Source organism: Notothenia coriiceps, unplaced genomic scaffold, assembly GCF_000735185.1.
Source record: "Notothenia coriiceps isolate Sejong01 unplaced genomic scaffold, NC01 NC01_scaffold00003305, whole genome shotgun sequence".
Lineage (NCBI taxonomy): Eukaryota > Metazoa > Chordata > Actinopteri > Perciformes > Nototheniidae > Notothenia > Notothenia coriiceps.
Window position 1 is genome coordinate 88,365 of NW_011336006.1, and position 19,846 is coordinate 108,210.

The 19,846-nt window shown below is 40.7% G+C and overlaps 1 protein-coding gene across 3 annotated transcripts in view; it reads left to right on the forward strand.

Annotated features, from left to right (window-relative positions):
• The window catches only part of LOC104941249 (dipeptidyl aminopeptidase-like protein 6), an 88,275-nt gene that overhangs the window by 20,359 nt on the left and 48,070 nt on the right, over positions 1 to 19,846 (forward strand). The window contains exon 1 of one of the 3 annotated variants that reach the window (XM_010766320.1): positions 4,343 to 5,143. The exons of the other annotated variants lie outside the window; for them this stretch is intronic. Within the exon in view, the coding sequence (XP_010764622.1) occupies positions 4,952 to 5,143 (192 nt within the window). The 5' untranslated portion in view covers positions 4,343 to 4,951. Of the gene's footprint in view, positions 1 to 4,342; positions 5,144 to 19,846 lie in introns of those variants that run through there. 3 annotated transcript variants of the gene reach the window in all.

Genomic DNA, 19,846 nt, shown 5'->3' on the forward strand with positions numbered 1-19,846 from the left:
ACTAGCAAAAATAAAAAAACTTTTATTTTTATTTTAAATTGCTATTCTATGACTTTTTTATTTTGACTATTTTGTATACTTGAAAATCTTTATTTTATGTTATTGTGAACTTCACCACAATGATATATGTATTCTTTTCATATGTAAATTGGTTCCGCCTTGTTTGTTTATGCATACCTTTATTTTGTACCCGGGGGTGTATTTCGCTGTCGCACGTCTGAGTCCAGCTTCAGTTAGCTTGATGCTGCAAGCAGGTCAGTCATGTTTTAATTTGCCCTCCATCAGTTCTGGTATCTTTTTTAGTTAGCTCTAAAGTAATCTATATTATTTTTATTTCGTAATGGTAATATTAATGAACCCTCCGGTTTAGCTTCTTTGTGTAAGTAACTTGTAGTTCTGATGTTAAAACCAAACTTTTCATGAATAGTTGCTAACTAGCTGTGGGCTAGCTGGTTTCACTTGCTAGCCAGTGTTTGGCGGGCTAGTGTCAGCTATGTGGAAAATGACGGTGTCGTTTTGGATGTAATCCAATATATATTTATTCATGTGGATTATTTCTATTTTATTTTGTCATTTATAGAGTGTGGAAAAATGTAAAACTGTGATGTGTGACACCTATGGAATACCAAAGGTGCCAGAATTAATTAAATAAATACTCTACAAGTATTATGAAATAGTATTTCATAATCGTTAGAAGCATAGATTTGGGCCCTAATTTTGCTCTCAAAGTGCACCAGATTGATGCATTTAACTTCAACATTTAAAAAAAAATCTTCTTGGCTGAACATGCCCCCGGACCCCCCCTAGAGGAGGTTAGGTCCACCACCTGCCCACACCCACCGTCAAATTGTCCCACCCACATTGAGGATGCTTCCTACGCCCATGCCTGAGACACAGTTTCGTGAAAATTGTTGTGTTTTGCCCCCACGGACGGGGGCATGGGGTTTAACAGGTTTTGAAGTATCCCATGTGTTAGTTAATTTTTATATATTTTCCTTTAGAATGGCAGGAAATTAGTATTCAAATCTTGATTGCATTTTTGGTCCCCCCCAATGTTGACTCCATGAATACGGCCTTGGTTTGTATACGTTTATTCAGCAATGCACATCGGAGATAATGGTATCGTCGGAAAGGGTGAATAACACTGAATCTAAAACAATAATTGTCGTATCTGGGTGTGCAGTTGTCGATGAGTTATTACTCCGAGAATCTGTACGACTTTTAATGCAAAGTACGGAAAGTGGGCGTTAAGCCTTTTATGGATGAGCTTTTGTCACCGTCAGTAAGAAGGCCAAATAAGGGGTGCACTATCTGACTTAAAGTTTATTTAAAATAAAAACTGTCCCTTTAACTTCACACAGTAGCCCATCTTTGCCATAAACTTCATTGCATGAGATTCACAGTTTGACACAGTAAGGATGAGTTATGGTGTAGGATATTTCCTGCTTGGAGACAGGTCTAATAATTGAACTAAGTTGATGGATGCAACTCAGTTTAACTGCATGTGAATCAATGTGAGTGTATTGATGTCTCGAGGGTAGCTTCAGGATAAAATGTGTGTCCAGTAAACAAAGCAGGAGCATGTCCTCCAACACAAGCAGCAGGATGGTAAAAAAAAGAGAAATCCTGTTGCCGTGCTTGGCTCAGCTTAGAATCAAGGGAAATTAGTGTCCGGCTTATACAAAATGGGAAAATTGTGAAAAATGATGTGATTATGTTTAGCTGTAAATAAATCCATTCCGTAACAATCATGTAGAAGCGCAGTCATTTCCTTATTCAGCTGAGTGATGTTGAGAGGAAATTATATATTACGGCATTCCCACCAGACATTGATTGATTGACCTGTTTGCTCTGCCATCCAATTAATGTGTGAATCATTTTGTTGCAGTGTGTAGCATGCGGATGGAGACTGCTTAGCCTGTGGTGGCATTTGAGTTAATGCAAACACTTAAAAGTGTGTATCATAAGCCTGTTACATTATATGTATTATAAATAATATGTGACTCTGAGCCTCAATCTTTTCACCCCACTTAACTCTGTTTTACATATGTTTGGGGTTTAAATGGGATTAAACATGATGCATGAATATGTGTTAGGTGTGATAGCATCGCTTAAAGCTAAAACAATAAAGAACAAGCCTCCAAAGCCCAATTATTTAACACTTTTTTACTATATTCATTTTAAATGGACAACAGTTTGCGCTCCATTTTTGTTTCTCAGACTTCTTGATTCCACTTCAGACTTTAACAAAACTTAACTGACTGTTTTACGCAGTGGTGGGATTTATCCTGAAGGCTATCTCAGAGTGTTGCAGCACCCTGTGGAGTATGTCAGCACTAGTATTTTGGCTTCATTTCAACAGTGAAGCGAAAGAAAATGACTTCCTTCAAGCACTTATATAATAAGATAGCAAATCAAAAGCAAACTCACCCGGGGGAGTTTACTGAGCCACATAAAGCCATCACTCACAGCATCATAAAGTGCACAGAAGTGCATTATGTCATTTGGATCAAAATGCATCTGGTATGAGCTTGAAATATGATTACAATGTCCCATATCAAATCATAAGTAACTTTTGACTTGCACTGACTCCAACAGCACCATTAGCTTCCTGCAGAGGTATTAGGTATGCTGCAGCTACCATCCTCTTTATAGCTGTTATTACATGCCTCTCTACATTCACATTCTTGCCTCTCGTAATGCAGAGCTCGACTGCAGTGATGTTTGTGAGAGTAGGGGGGCGGGCGTTGCTCCAGTCAGCTGCTGGATCTGTGAGGAGGCGATAGGGGATTCAAGCAGAGCCCATGGCTCCCGGCGTGGTCCTGAGGGGAGCGTTTAGCAGCCAGGCAGGACACAATAGCTTCCCGAACAAGGTGAGGGAGATTGGAAGACATCTATCAGAGAGGTTGGAGTGACTCGAACCTATTTCCCCAAGGGGTTCGCACACCCAGGAAAGGCATTTATGAACTACAGAAACAAATGATGACGGGGACCAAGGCCAGCCACTGTCTAAGATGAGACTGCAGGAAGCACATAATTATGTTCAGTCTTAAACATATCTCTGCTAAAAAGCATGCAAAAGCATCAACAAAGTTCTGATTTAATTCATTTATAAATAGTGCACCACGTACTCTAAATGAAAGGAAGATGCATTCACACTGAAGAGGAGGGATAGGGACAGACTTTAATTAGAGAAAGACAACAACGTCCTTTGTTCTTGTTTTTGAATGAGTGTCCAGACCTTGAAATAAATAGGAAGGATTCTAGATATGTATCTTATTCAATAGGTTACATTCATAATTCAAGCCATGAATCAAAGAGCCTTTAGCAGTTCGTCCAGAGCTGGAGATGACTCACCATTTGTCAAAAAAAAATTAACTGAATCTCGCTCTTTGTTCAAAGTCAAATATGAAAAATGCTCATATCTACTGTTGTAGTAAGTGTGCCTTGAGTGCTCATTGCAAAAGATTACAAAATGAACTTGATTTCACTTAATGGGAGATGCGGAACCCTGCGATTCAACAGCATATGTGAGGGGCTTTTTTGAGCATTGCTTTATTGCTGCTTTGAAGTTGGACCGTGTGAAGATGACCTATTTCTCAGAAATTGGGCTCGGCCCCAGTGGAGTGGTAGTTTGAGCTGTCACAGTGAGAAGCTGAGGGGTGTTCGGCCATGGCTTTCATGGCGGGGATGGCAGATATTCTAACACTTTGACTCAAGAGCCTTTCCCTCCCTGCACCACATATAAGCCAATATTCTGCATTTACCGGAGAGCTGCAAATCGTTGGGCCTCTGTGAGCACTTCAAGCATGAAATATAATGTATGAGCTGAACAACACTTGTGGATGTGGACTGGCTGAAAATATATGATAGAAGGAAAACTGCATACATTAAGGGGAGAGACACTCATTGAAAGACAGAAATACATTCCTTGCATTTTATTTATAGGCTAATCACAGGACACATGTGTTCTGCATGTGGGCATATTCTCGTTATTTAAGAAAAAAAAATGTGTTTCACTGATATCTGATTTCACTCAATATGTAAGAGCTGAAGCATCTGAGAAACCATAAGCAAAAACCGGAATATGTGTCATCTTACACCTGCACTATAGGTGTGCGGGCAGCATGTCCTATTCAAGTACGCCACAGAGAGGCACTCTAGCTCTGTCCTGGGACCAAATACAAACATTTGGCAGGAAATGTTATGAACCCCTTCAAAAAAAACATAAACGTGTTCCATTTTTCATCACGGGGTTTCAATGAAGGAGAATCCGGATCAAACTCGCGCAGTGCCGTTGAATGTCTGTGCGTAAAGCAGCACCCGGAGCAGTGTAGTGACAGTACAGTAGCGCGGCTCTCTCTCTGCTGGTCACTTCTCATGCAGAGTGCGTCTGCGGAGAGCACCGCCGGGCTCTCTGCGTCCTTCACACTGTTACTGCGTGAGGTCTGCCAAAAAACACAGCCGAAAGTGTCGAAACATTATCTTTTGCTCTTGTGTTTTGCCGACAATCGACCGGAGTCTGGTTGGAATCGAAAATCTGATCGGAAACTCAGCGCATCCGCCTGATATCTCGCTGTAAGGAGGCATCGGGAAACTGAAGAGGGGAGACAGAGTGTTGTGAATACAGATTAGAGCAACTATTTACACCTTCAACCCACCAGTCTGCCGTGCGCCTGGACAAAGCTAAAAGGACATCGCTGCACACGATTCAGCTTTATACTGGTCTGTCACATCACGTTGTGAGTCACTCACTATTCATACATGCTCTTTTACTAGCACGGTATCTTCACCCCATCTTTTCTTCTCGATCTCGGAGGTGAAAACTGGCTGCCTGCCATCGGTTCTACTCGAAGCGCACAGAAAACCAATAAAAAAAAACGATTCAGGCGAGACCTGTATGTGGCTGTGACATGCTGTAAGTTGTTTTTATCTGGACTGGACCTATAATATGGCTTCGCTGTATCAGAGATTCACCGGGAAGATAAATACGGCCAATTCCTTCCCGCACCCACCTGAGGCCAGTCACCTGCTCGGTGGTCAGGTTGCAGACGAGGAAAACGCGGCGAAGACCCCTCAGCCACTCGGCGATGGCAGACCTTACATCCAGTATCGCAAAAAAAGCTCGAAGGAGGATGAGGATGTAAGAAACTTTTACTTTATTAGCCATAACCCTCGCTTATAAAATAATCTCCTGATTTATAGCTAAGATAAGAAACACAACTACTTAGAAAAAGTGATAGGATGAGAGTATCTCTGAAGACATATTTGTTTTACTTTTACAGGGTCAAGAAAGTTTGAAAAGGTTGTTCTTCATGCTGTGGTAGCTTGACTCTTGCTAGAATATGCATGTTCTGCCTGGTTACTTCAGTTGACTGTATGGCCTGTGAAAGCTGGCCTAACACCTTTTTGTAAAACATGAAATCAGGTTAGAACAAAGCCCTCAGATGTACCAGATGACATGAGTGACAGCTTCTGACAGATAAGGATGATGTAACACTCATTGTCTGATGTGATTATCTGCAGTTTTGGTGTGTGTGTGTGTGTGTGTGTGTGTGTGTGTGTGTGTGTGTGTGTGTGTGTGTGTGTGTGTGTGTGTGTGTGTGTGTGTGTGTATGTGTGTAAGGTGAACCTTCCTCTGGTACTGCCCATGGTGCTGAAACAGCGAAGACTGTGATTTAGGGATAGCCTCCAACACACATGGATGGAGCCTTTGTTGTCTCTCACAGTTTTTCTAAATGATAATGTTAAAGCTTTGAGGTGTTTATGCTGGTCACCATGTTGGCATATTACTGTATGCACTCAAGCCAGAAAATCAAAAATATACTGAATGGGGAAGACGTCACAGGAAACCTGGGCCTCTTGGTTGAGTTGAGATTTTTTAGTGTGAGACCAAACACTTGCTCTTCCACCTGCTACTGCCTGTTATTCAGCTTGTATTTTAGAATATACATTTATCTTTTAGAGCTACTATCAAGCAACAATGAAAAGATCTGTGTCTTAAACATTTATGCTTTGGCTGCCCTTGTGAGCTATGGTGGCTCTCGCTTAGTTTGGTGGATTGGTCCATGACTTGGTCATCGTTTTTGTAAGAATATGATTTCCATAATAATTGTTAATAAATCTGTCTTTATGTGACTTAAACATGGAATCAAGTGTTTTCATATGAGCCAGCATGTGGCCTATGATTTACAAATTCAGCCTTGAAACCATGAGATGAATGCAGAATGAAAGTAAGGCTTTGTCTTTTGTCCATTGGCAAACAGGATGTTGTCTTTCCAACAGTTTATATTTCACACAAAGAAAATACAGAACAGCAAGTACAATCGAAATCAATCAAACATGAAATGCTTTTATGACAAGGCTTTATATTCTCAATGTTTCATCATGATGTTTTTTTCTGAGGCAGATTTTCACTGATTAGGCCTACTTGAACCAAAACAGAGAAACAGACAAGGACACACAGCTGCTTACGTCTTACAGACTCTGCCTCCATTTAGCCTGATGAAGTGACGTGACAGTTTTTACGAGTGCTCAGCATGGACTTTGAAAACAGGGCTTACTTTTACACCACACATATGTCTTAGCCTCTAAATGGCTTCTATTGTTGCCGTAAAAACAGGTAATCACCAGAGCTCTTTGGTGCTTGCATCCTGATTGATGTGATGACAATCAAGCAATTAGGTGTTCGGCCAGGTGGAGCGTGTGATGACTCATTTGTCCATTAGTGAGGCAGTTTAAATGGCAGTTTTTCAGATGTCAAACACTTGACTTTGTGTCAGATGTCTGTGTCTTGTGTAGAGAACAGTGTGCAGTGTGTTGCCAAAAGTGTCATGTTGAAATGCAAATTGGGTGCAAAGCAGAAAACGTGTTCTGAGTTTTGAAGACTTGAGCTGAGATTTTGCTCTCTGCGTGGCAGCTTCCATCATTGTGCTTTATGTGTTATTTTAATGTGTTAGCAGTTGAACAAAAAAAATGTGTATTAATGTGTTGCTTGTTTGCGGATGACACTAGTTCAAACAGCAAACACAAGTGTACTTGACTCCTTTAATCTTTAAATAGCTGCAAACACTGTGATGTTCTTCTGAATTATTGATGTCTGTCACATCTAGAATCATGGGATAAGGTTGGCAAAAGGCTGTACACTGACACTGCTTTGGCTGTCACAGCAACACCTAGCCTGTCCACAGTGCTCGTCATATATCTTCTATTTCTTTTAAGAGCCTCTTTGTTCATTGGAAGAGATCTGCTGAAAAATAGAAAAATCCTGATTTTCTCTCGCAATTAAACGTTGAGATTGGATTGTTGAAAGGCTGACCAGGAGCTGTTATTGTGCTGCTGGATTTCCAACATATTTATTAGATTTGGGCCGTTAACCTTGAGGTCACCTTTAGTCCTGATGTCCCCCTGAGTCGTGCTGGAGCATGAAATTGCCTTTAGCCTCAGGAGATGAGGAGACCATTTCAAGAAGTGCTATTTCCAACACAGTAAAAGTTTAACACGCTTTTGTTTTTTCTATTAGTTTTGCCGAGGGATAGGGTAAAAATGGACTCGGAAATGTAATTAATGTATTTATTACATCCAGATATTTACATGCACGGTTTTAAATAACAAAAATAATTCAATAATTAAGACTTTTCTCTTGCTGCTCCTTTATTCTTTTTTGGCGTGAGTGTGTGTTTGTTGTGGGATTGATTGATTGTTGCTGTGCTCTGTGTGAAAGCATCAGTATTTTTCATTAGAGTTTGATTCACAAATGGAGACATCAGTAGTTTCTTCTTGTCAGTACCCTTTACTGCAAATGGAAACCTGCAAGTGTCCTCAATGAATGGATTTTGTATGTAAAGGTGAAATATGCTCAGATTTCACTTCCCGACTATCCTGGGACATGTAATGACCTGGCCTGTATTGATATTTCCTTATGTGCAGACACAGCAGAGCAAATGTAAACATTTCTCTCCGCTTGTGCCTCACATTGAAAGCGGACCTTACCCGGGCCTGAAAACATATATTAAGTTGCAAAGTCCTTTTTCATTCAGATTTTCTCCGAACTGTCGACATTAAGGCGCGACTTTAGCTAAAGAAGGAAAAACATAGTTCAACTTAATTTTGGTATTGTTTACTGACTTTTCCAACACATAAAGACCAAAGTGCCACATAAGATAACACATTACAGGGAATCATACATCATCCTATATGCATAACAGATATGGGGCAGCACATGTTCAAGGTATAACAGTTGGTGTGGATAGTTGGAATTTAATTCTTTATATAAACTAAAATACAAGACCAAATGTAAAAGAAATGACCCTGACAAATATTAGTCCTTACAATTTGATTAAAAAAAGAATGAACCAATGTCCCTCTGACTTATTCAATGGTTAACAAATATGCTTGAAGTGCATCAAAAATATCTCAAAGTGAAGCTACCATTTGTGTGTCCTCTTTAGAGTTTGACGACTTGTTACCTGCCACTTTCTTAAAACATTTTAACATGTTACTGATTATAATTAAGGCACATCAGAGGTTCCTGCCTTGAGCCTGGTTTCAGAAGACTTGCTGTATTTAAATCACTAAATTCAGCTTGTATCATAATTACATTGATAATTTAATATTTCATCATATGTATGTGTATACTGATAACATCCAAGACATTTATATTTTATAACCAAACAAGATTCTTACTCACAAAACAAGCCTTGCTGCTTGCCTTTTGTGTTTTTCTGACAGCAACTGTGTATTCATGTTTAACTAAAAGCATGAGTCATTAGTGAAAAGCTCTTTTCCCACAGGGCTACCTTAATCTGAGACTGGCATGCTGATTAATAAAGCATCAGCATTTTATATTATCCTCCCAGGCTACATATTTTTGATTAGAAGTGTGATGGAAATGTTTTTTTTTAAATGTCTTTAAATGGTCTGATTCTGCCTGAAATGTACGTACAGTATGATACTGAGAAAGTGTGATGTTTTCCCCGAGGATGCTGGTGGCAAAATGTTATTTTGAAAAATCAAGGTTACGTAGGCTATATCTCCGGGGATGAACACAAATAGCCGTGAGCTATGAGATTTCTCTAAAGAGATTACTGGAGTGTGTTTTTAATAGTGTAACCGTTGAATTTCAGGGTGTATTTTTGGCTGTGTATCGGAGCCTTAATCTTGTGAAGCATCATTATACGTGCGTGTCTGCCGTCTATAAATTAATTTTGCTTAAGTTTCACATCGGTGAAATCCTACTGTACTCTCTACATAATTGTGTTATTCTGTTTCAGATAGCAGGAAATTGGAGTTCAAAGGGAGTGAATCATAAATCACCCTGACTGTAGGATTTAACTATAAAATCGAATACCACTGCCCAGGGCTCACACACACACACACACACGCACACACACACACACACACACACACACACACACACACACACACACACACACACACACACACACACACACACACACACACACACACACACACACACACACACACACACACACACACACACACACACACACCCTGTCCTTATATTCACTTGACTTTGCTGTCTACTTACAGATACTCCAGATCTGCAAAAGGAGGTTAGGCCCATTTTCCATTTGAAGTTTAGTTCGGTGCTTCCTTTGAGTTACGGAAGCTCGGATAAATCTGCCAGACGGAGCTCATAAAGGGCGACCAGATAAAAGAAGAGAGCACCGAGACGTGATAGGCTGTGTTCATTATCTCTGTGGTCGGGCTAGATGCTGTATATGCTTCAGGTTACCGCTGTCTACTAATGGACGCTACTTTCAAGCTGCTGTTTGTTTCCAGCTGCACTCCTCCAAAATGATGACTACATCCAACACATGTCAGTGCTAGAACAAGATGTAAAGTCATGGCATGTGTGCTTCATTTAAGAAACATCTTTGGGAGAAAAACCTTCTGCTTTGATCAGAGTCAACAGTCGGTGATGGTAACTGAAGGAAGATAGAGAGATGGGGATGTTTCCGATGTTTCATAATATCTGCCTTACCCTTTTTGTTATTGCTTTTTTGGGAAATCTCTACATCTAGAATAGACTCTAAAGGTTTCTGTTGGTGTCAGGCTTTGCATTTGGACTTTTATAACTGACAGGTCCTTAAAAGGGCTATATTAGACTGTGAGGACCATGCACTCCTAAAGGCATTTAAACGTTTGCCTTCTAAACGTTGTTTGAAGGCACCTGTTTGGTGCACTAAAATAATCCGCATTTACATTATTGCTTAATTGCATATAACGCATTTCCTTGCACTCTTGTTTATAGTCAGTCTGGTCATTATTTTTGTTGGTATACATTTATATTTTCAAGCTCTAGTTCTGTAATGACTTTTGTAGTGGTGTCAATGATGTTGACTTTTTTACTTTATGGCATTTATGGTAAAGTAATAGTACACTTTTTTGATGAACTGTCAGTTTAGAAATAGTGATTTAAGCAGCTTTACGGTCTGGCCTAGCTCAAACTTGATAATAGTATGATCTTAAATAGAAGATGCAATATTGTTTTATTTTTTATAATCCTTCTCACAAACCATTACAAAGTTAATCGCACAAAGCAGGGGTGAGGACCCTTTAAACTGCATGTGGGGGAAAGGGCACACAAGGCGAACGTGCAGTCAGCGCTGCTCCTCCCTTCAGGATTGGCAGCATCCTCGGCAGGAGGACCCCTCGCTCGGCGTTGCCATGGTTGCAAAGGTGGAGAGGGTGAGGCTGTTTGAGCTTTGGGAACACACACATACACACACATACACACACACACGCTGCTGCTTGCTGGTGACTCTGACGGCCATCTGGAGATGACGCAGCTCTCCTCTCCTGTCTGTGCTTTGTCCACTATGAAAGCATTTATTTGACTCCTAATGAAAATCACCCTTTCCTGTTCCAGGGGTTCGTTTGCTAATGACAGACCTATTCACTATCGACTAGTTTGTTTTTCCGCTCCTCTGTTCCCAAAGGACATCACAACAGGTCTACCCCCCCTGAGCACATCACCACTGTGTTGACAAGCCATCGATCATCCTCTGCCGCTCCGCCCCTCCCCTCCCCCCCACCTCCACAGACCTGTCAACAGTGCGTCAGCAGGCCGCTGCCTCTCTAGTGATGATGCACTGTATTATCACACGAGCTGACAGTGGATATTATTCAGTGTTTGAATACAAAGGAGCCTTATTGCTCCCTGATGAGACGAGGATCCTGCAGAACGGCTGATGCAGAGCTTCAGTCTCCTGTGGTAGATTCAAACGTAAGTGGTAAGCCTCCATGCAGGCATTTAAAAAATTGTATTCACATCACGTCCAAAAGCCTCTTCTCTTTTCTTTGATATATTCATTTTAACTGTAGCTGCGATCTGTGTGGTCAAAAGTTAGCAGATTAAATATTCATGCATTCAAATAATCTCCTCTTTTTCGTTCTATTTGATCTTCTGCTTCTTGATGTCAGTCATATCCCCGCACAGGAGATTTAGACGTAACTTTATTTTTTAACTTAAGGTGAGTGTGTCACTAAATATAACTGTCTTCTAACTTGCCTAGTTCCCATTTCATTTTGTTCCAATGTGAGGTGTGTGTGTCTCAGTTTTTTTGATTAAAGCTTCAGGCTATGTTTTCTATAATTAGAAAATTAACTTTTATCGTTGTGTGGTTGTTACACAGCAGTGCAGCTTTTTGGGAGGGAGGAAAGAGCAAGCATTATAGATCGAGCGTTGTTTGCCTTTGTTGACATCCCAGAGTTTTTGTCATTGTTGTTTAAAATGCCAAGCACGTGCAGGAAACCATTTATGATGGCTTTTCAATGAACTGTTTCTGTATTGCCACGAGAGACCGTTGTGTTCCAATCAATGCACCAACGCCACTCTGTACTGTTGACATCAACATACTGCTGTGCCTCCAGCATAGTTAAAGCCTAAAATCCTACTTGAACAAAAAAACAAAACAACAAAAACCCAAGTTGCTATGGTTTCCTACACAGCTTTAGTAACTGAAACCAGCCAGCTGCCACTGCTAAAAGCGTCACATTCAGATCCAGGAAGAGGAAGAAAATGTCAGCTCTCATTAGGATTGGAAAGGTTACACGGTCACCTTGGGTTTCTGACCTGCAGACACTGACAAAAGTCTTATTCCTGGCAGATAGGGACAATAAATCATCAGGAGCATCACTCTAATTGTCAAATTTAATTCAAGAAAGGGGAAATTTAAAAGGTCCCCTATTATACTGTTTTTCATCAATATATTATAGGTCTCAGATATATACAAAACCTGTCTTTGAAGTGTTTGGCTGAAATACCAAACAGACCACCCGTTGTAGCATCCCATAAACCCCTCTGTTTCAGCCCTGTTTCAAAAGTGCTGATCCTCTGTCTGTTGCTTTAGATGAAAATAAGGAGCCCCTCCCCACACCCCTCTGAGAGATGTTTGGTTAAAAAAAACACAGTGGTACTCTAGGAGGAGATTCAGGTGATAAGGTGGGGGGGGGGTTACCTTGGTTGGTGATTGGCTAATGGTTACACAAGCCAAAAAATCGTTAAATAGAGACAAAATCTGATCAGCTCAAAAAGAGAGGGGTCTTTTTTCTTGAAACTTTCAGAATCTCTTTACGCAGAGGGGACACATGTTTATATAAAAGACATGACAAAGTGGATTTAGCATAATAGGTGGCCTTTAAATGTAATTATAACGGTTGCAGAGAGTGTGTGGAGAAACCAGAGCTTGTCTTTCAGTTGTCATGCCCGTTCCTCCAGCTGCATTGATGTTCTATTGAGTTGCAGTGTCTTTGAGCAAGACCTTGGATCTTCTCTTTGACTGAGTGTCATGTATTCTATTACTTCGCAGCCCTGCCTCATGTTTACAAATGTTCCTTTTTTTTCGAATCAAACAAGAAAATCATCCGGCGTAGATCATTAATAATGAAGACAGAACTTAAAAGCAAGTGAAGGAAATCTCCGTCAGCTAGAATTAGAGCAGCAGAGCGGAGCTGCCATTTCTCCCGAGCCCTCTCGCAGTCGTTCTCTGGGCTGAGACCAGGCAGCAGTAATCCGTTGTGTCACACGGGCAGCTACGCTTATCGACCACACCATGATACAGCAGCGACACACCCCTGAGAGGCCTGCAGACACACACGCAAGCACAAAATGGAACTGGTACAAAAACACATGAAAACAGAGAGAATGGCAAGGAAAAGGCAGAGCTGCAAAGTCACCAGGGTCATACACAGTGTAGTGAGAACTGGAGGGGACAACAGGAAAAGCCACTGTAGCTTTTGTACATGTGTAGCAACCTTTGTGTGAGGAAAAGGATAGTGTGTGTTAGTGTTTAGATCTCTGTACTGATGCAGTAGCTGAGCTTTCATCATTATCTGGCCTGAAAAGAAGCTGAAGTCAGAGTTAGATAAGATTTATTTCACTCATGTCTTTCATTTATGTATGAAGCAACAGCCAGGAGCAGTATAGCGTTAGTATCATCTAGCCTCTCTCAGTCTAAAGATGACACAATCTGCCTGCCAGCATCTTTAAAAAGCACTTTAAATGTTACATCTCTTTTGTTTAATTTGTATACATTACAGCAGCCAAGTTCAATCAGTCACACATAACATAAATAACACATGTTAACTTTTAATCATGTTCCCTGGCTCCTACAAAACTAATTTTAACTAAACCTCTATAGGGAAACCAATATTTTCCCAGGTTCAGTCTTCGTTCACTACATTACTGCCCTGAAGCCAGAAAAAATAATGAAAAATCTGCCATCAATTATTTATTTCCCAGTGTTTTAAAAGACAACATGTCTGCTGTGACATAAGTCCGTTGTTCAGCCCTCTCCTGCCTGGAGCTAAGGCTTCAGATGAATAACACATGAGACCTTATGTACATTCAACAACAGGAGAGGACAGTTTTGTCCCTCCAGCCATATATCTGTTTACTTCTGCAGGAAAGCTCAGCATGAAGGTGACCCGTCAGACGAGTTGTTGCTGCATCTCAGTCTGAGTTGATTGTGTGTGTGTGTGTGCCTGGTTACTTACCTCTTGTGTAGAGGCACATGTAGGTCATAGTCATTGTTGAGCTTCTGTTGGGCCCATTCTGTATCGCGCAGCTTTTCCTACGTCTTCATCTCCAGTCAATATTCCTCTCCTGTTCCTCTAAGCCAGAAGTCAGGAGTCTGAATGAGACTCAGGGCTCTTGGGACGAGAGGGAAAAAGATTGCTTTTCCCTGAGCTGGGAGTTGAGCGCTGACTTCCGTGATGATGTTCATTGTGGAGCTTGCGTGGAGCCGCGATGGGGGGAGATAATGATTGTTTGGTGTAGCGGAGGTGGAGGGAATGGGGGAGCACTATTGAGTGATTCGATATTCTGGAGCTGGCAGGCTGTCAAATCGTACCCGACTAAGACAGGAAAACCTAACTGCGATGATTGATGTTCCTCCCCTCACCAGATTGGCTGTTGCATCATGGGAATACAGAGAGTTTATTGCTGAATGTGTTGAGGAAGGCATCTTGCTGTGCTGACTTTATGGCTCATGTGTTGAGACAAACGTATACACATCATCAGCACAGGGAAAACTCTGACTGTCTCTTAGCTGAATATCCATCGTGTTATATTGTTGTAGACCGAATTTTGGCATCATATCCATGTGAAAATCTATTTTTTTTTACATTTTATTTTGAATATTTAGTCTTTTTTTCAGCTTCAACAGGCACATATTAAGGTAAAGAGATTGTTGTTTTAAAAGTGCATTGCTTTTTTGTCCAATGGGGGGCAGCATATACTGTAAGCTGTAAAATTGAAATGCTGATCATGTTTGTGAACGGGCACATATTTAGTCATCAAATAGACATGGAACAACATAAGATTGTTTGGGGTTATGTTTCTGGCAACCTGAAAAAGTTCATTAATGACTCTTTTATTTAAAGGGGACCTATCATGCAAAACGCACTTATGTATGTCTTTTATACATGAATATGTGTCCCCGGTGTGTCAGGGAACTCCCCAAGTGTCAGAAAACACAACCCTCTCTCTTTTCCTCCATACCCAAATCTCTAAAAACGGGGCTGCAACGGATCTGATTATTATTTGAATTTTTCTGACGTCAGAAAAGGGGTGCTCTCCGCCTATATGGGCAACTCTTCACCTATCAGGGGAATGAGAGACCGCTCGAAAGCGCTGGAGACGCTGTAGTACATATGCCAGGCCTGTAAGTGGCGCTGTATTCTGCCACAAAAGCAGAATCAGCCCTTGCAAAAACAGTTTTTATATAGGTATGGCCCTACAATATATGTTTCAAATATAGCATGCTAGGTCCACTTTAAACTCTATCGTTGTTTTCTACTGTGCCAACTCCTTTAGAGCTGTGGCTGGAAACGGTTCTGATGAGAGTTGTAAACGAGCACAGTTAGCTTGTGCGCTTTAAAACCAAAACGGTATGTTGAAAGATGCTGAAACACTCCACAAAGTTTCGGGGAACTGCAGAGGAATGGGACAGAGATGCCGACACTACAAGTGACATCTTTCACATGATCAGACATAGACGTCTGTACGCTGGCTTTGCTGTGTTCTTCCTATGGAGAGAGTGGTGCCCGAGACGCTACAAATGAAATACCTGCTCTATGTGATGGAGACCCTTTTTGATGATGTTTACCTGTGCTGCGCTTGGCCCTATCTCTCGGTGAGCTAAGAACACATGTTTCGATGTGTGCCAAATAAGCTCAACATGAACAGAATCCATTAGCAGGCACATTCAACATTGTGCAAAGCCTTGGGGGTGATAAGATAAGATAAGATGAGTGGTTATTGATGGGTGACAGGGTTAACCCTTGGTTGTGCAGCATGATTGCTACATGCACAAAGGACTGTCCTATAAGCGCTTAGTGCTGTGCCGAGTGAGTCTGTGGCTGTGATCTTACAGGTATTAGCTTCACTGGTTCTTTTTCCCTTTGACCTCCCAGGCATTCATGGCTCGCCTGTGGCTGTATGAGAAACGCTTTTATCAATCCAGAAGATGATGTTGTGGATAATTTGCCCCTGGGAGAAAAGTAGAGGGGAGATGGGATAAACAAACCTTGGTAAAAAGCGCCATAAAGTGGCTCAGCTCTGTGTGGTGTGTAATGCTGATCTGTGCTGAATGGCAAGTTGCAGCTAATGGCTCAGGTAAGTGCTTCAGTGCTGATTGTTGTGAAGAGACCGGGAGCTTTAGCTTCATCCCCGCCCTCGCTCCCCCACTCTTGGGATGTGTTTCAAAGTTTGATGCGGACGTCAAAGGCTGTCGGACATCGTGTTCTGCCTGATTCTCCCTCAGGACTCTGACTTGACCTCCTCTGGTGGGACGGGGGCGCAGTCAAGTTCTTTTTGGCCTTTCGGGCTCTTTTTTTGATGACTTGTCTTTTACAGAAGGGTGCCATATAAATAAAGTTTTACTTACTTACTTGCATGAGAAGAGCTGCAAAGGTGGATCTATACATAGCGAACCAATACAATAATTAACAACTTTTCTGTTAATTTATCTAAATTATCTGATTCTAGCTCCTGAGATGTGAATATTTTCTGGTTACTTTACTTCTAAATGATTAAATTATATGAATAATATCTTTGAGTCGTGGACAAAACAAGACATTTGAGGACACCATATTGGGTTTTGGCAAACACTGATTTACATTTTTCCCCATTTTCTGGCATTTTACAAACCAAACATCAAATCAATTTAATAAAAAAAATATATATCAGGTTAATTGTCAATGAAAATAACTGATAATTGCAGGCCATTAATGCAGGGCAGCGTTTTAGCTTTAAAGGTCCATGCCAACACACACACACACACACACACACACACACACACACACACACACACACACACACACACACACACACACACACACACCCACGTGGGCACTTCAACCTTAATGTGTATCTTAGGGCCGGGATGCTGACTATGGAATTATTGTCTCACTGAGAGCTGAGGTGTGTCTCGTTTATGATCCGGTCATTATTCACTTCTCTCTCTGCATCTACATCACTCCTCCTTCGCCCTTTCCACATGCAGCCATTCCGTCACAATGAAATCTCGCAAGTTGTCCCGGGTGGAGAGACTGTGGAGGGTGAGTGTGTTAAATCTCCTCAGGTACACGTGTAACCCGTGCTTGCTGTGTTTGCTATGAATAGCATTTTAGAGGCTGTCTTCATTCTAATTATGTTTTTAATCAATCTGTTGTTGAACACTTGAAGGGCATTTTCAAAAGTAATTAGCTGCTTCTGTGCATGAGGAAAATGTCAGAGCTACTAATTTATTTCTTTTGCTTTCAAACAGTCTGATGATATAATGAGCACTTCCGATGACAGCGGTGTTGTAAGTTGTTGTTGGTTTTGTTAGCTGCAAAACACAGTCATTATCTCTAAAATCGTTGTTTTTCAGTTGGTAGTTCAGTAGTCAGCTGGTAAATATAAACACCAGGCTCTCTGGGGACAAGCTGAAGGGCAGCTTGGCGTTATAAACATATATTTAATGGTAAAATATTGCAGTTCCTACTGTTGTTATTTCAGTTTTTTCAGAATGACTTACTCTGCTGCAGTAAAATGTAAAAACTAAAACCAGACACAAAGTATCCTGCGTAGAAATGTCTTAATGCACTTTTCCTAAAGGCATTCATAATGGTTAAGCAAAGGCTTCACTGTACAGCACAGAGTGCTTCCCCAGACCTTTCAGGCATTATCAGCATTTTTCACTTAGATAAATATTTATTATTCAGCCAAGTCAACAGAGTTGGACCTCGACAGCTCAAACTTCTAGTATAGAGCAACTGACCATTGGGAGACATAGCGTTATTAGACTTTTATGTTTCTAAAATTGTTTTGAATCTTAAAGCATCAGGTTATTTAAACTCGTGGCAAGCTTTTTCTTAGTTCAACTGCAACTGGATTTCATTTCTGTAAACACCTGAAAAATGGGGTTAGGGTTAGATTCTTTTAACAAAATGGTTGATTTTTTTGTCCTTGTTTTGTGTAAATGTGGGATGTCCTTGTTGCCGACGGATTTAGGAAACTATCACTCAAACACAACATTTCTACTTTGTGTCTTTCTAGCGACCTTTATGGCAACAGCCATTTCTCTGTACTTGTCTACTCTCAAACTATAAAAGGATTCCAGGTGACAGGGGGTAAGCAATTGATAAACAAATTGTTATTTTGTGACATATTCCTTTTACATTACATGTAATTTGTTAGACACTTTTATCCAAAGCGACTTACACACATTCAGTTCTGTGGACAATCCCCACAGGAGCAATTTTGGGTGAAATGTCCCAGGGACGCAACGACATGCTGACTGAAGTGGGACTCGAACTTGCTATCCCCTGATTTGAAGTCCATCACTCCATCCACTGAGCCACAGACTCTGTACCGTTCCGGCAACAGCCATTTCTCTGTCTACTCTCCTTTAAATACTTTTTATAACTTTACCCAACCTACTGCTGTTAAACTCTGACTTTAATAAAAATTGTCAATTGTTTAACAAATATTTTTGCAATGAAGCTGTGCATGTGTGACAGATTCAGCAATACTATATATTTAAGGAAGATATTATTCATATATATTTTTTTTTTGGTTGCCACTTTAGAGCTCAGCAGCGCAATATGTTTCTCTTGATGCTATCAGCGTCACGCAGGGAGCGGGAGGCAACAATGAGACACTGTCTGGCTTTATAAGAGTCAGGCTACAGCTTAGCGGCGGATACTGATCTGGGTATCCTGGGATTTGTCATTGATGCCTGAAATATGCATTCATTTTAACATGATGCAAGTTTGACACAAGTGTTTTAAAACGTCATCCAAATCCGCTGAGGCTGAGCTCTGGCAGTGAGCTGACGGTGAACAAGCTGTCACAATATTTTATATTTTCTGTGCTCCAAGGACACTGCTGGTAAAACTCCTTCTACTCATGCAACTACTTCAAATAAAATGTAAAATCATGAGTGATCCTATCACTTTCAAAATGTACTGACTTTTCCTAGTGTTACCATGAGACATAGACATGGTAGCTTTTAAATCAAATGTATACTATTAATACAAATTGGATGGATTATAATAAAGCTTTTTACACATATTCATGCCCTTCAGAATGAATTAACTTAATTAGTTAATTAGTCTAGACTAACATTAAATATGTGCAATACTTAGTTCTATGAAAAAAGAACTGCAAAACTAATAATAACATTCCCCTCAGCCTCAGCTGTACTTTGTCTTATGTGCTAATTAGCCAATGTTAGCATGCTGACAGACTGCACTGAGATAATTAACATAATAAACAGTATTCATGCTAAATATCTCATCTCATTATGGCAATAGAGTCGTATTCTTGTTATAGCAAATGATCAAGTTTAAGGGTTGTTCCCTCAAATTAAGAAATACATTTTTCACCTAACTGCCAGTGCTTTGTGGCTATGATGGTAGTTTGTTTTATTTGTCCAAGGAGGCGTGTGGCGCAGTGGATAGAGCGTTGGTGTTCGGATCAAGGGAGCACAGGTTCAAACCCCACTGCAATCAGCATGTCGTTGTGTCCCTGGGCAAGACACTTCACCTCAAATTGCTCCTGTGGGGATTGCCCACAGTATTGAGTATGTAAGTTGCTTTGGATAAAAGCGTCTAACAAGTGACATGTAATGTAATGTCCAAGCTTTGAGATATCTGTCTCTGATCTTTGCATTCATCCAAAAACAAAACAAATTATAAATCAACTGCATCTTGTTTTTTTCAAAGCTGTGAGCAATTTTTTGTATTCTACCTGAAAAGAACTGGCTTGGTGGCAGACATCTCAGAGAAAACCATTTTAAAACCCGGGGAAAAAAAGACCTTAAGATCATTG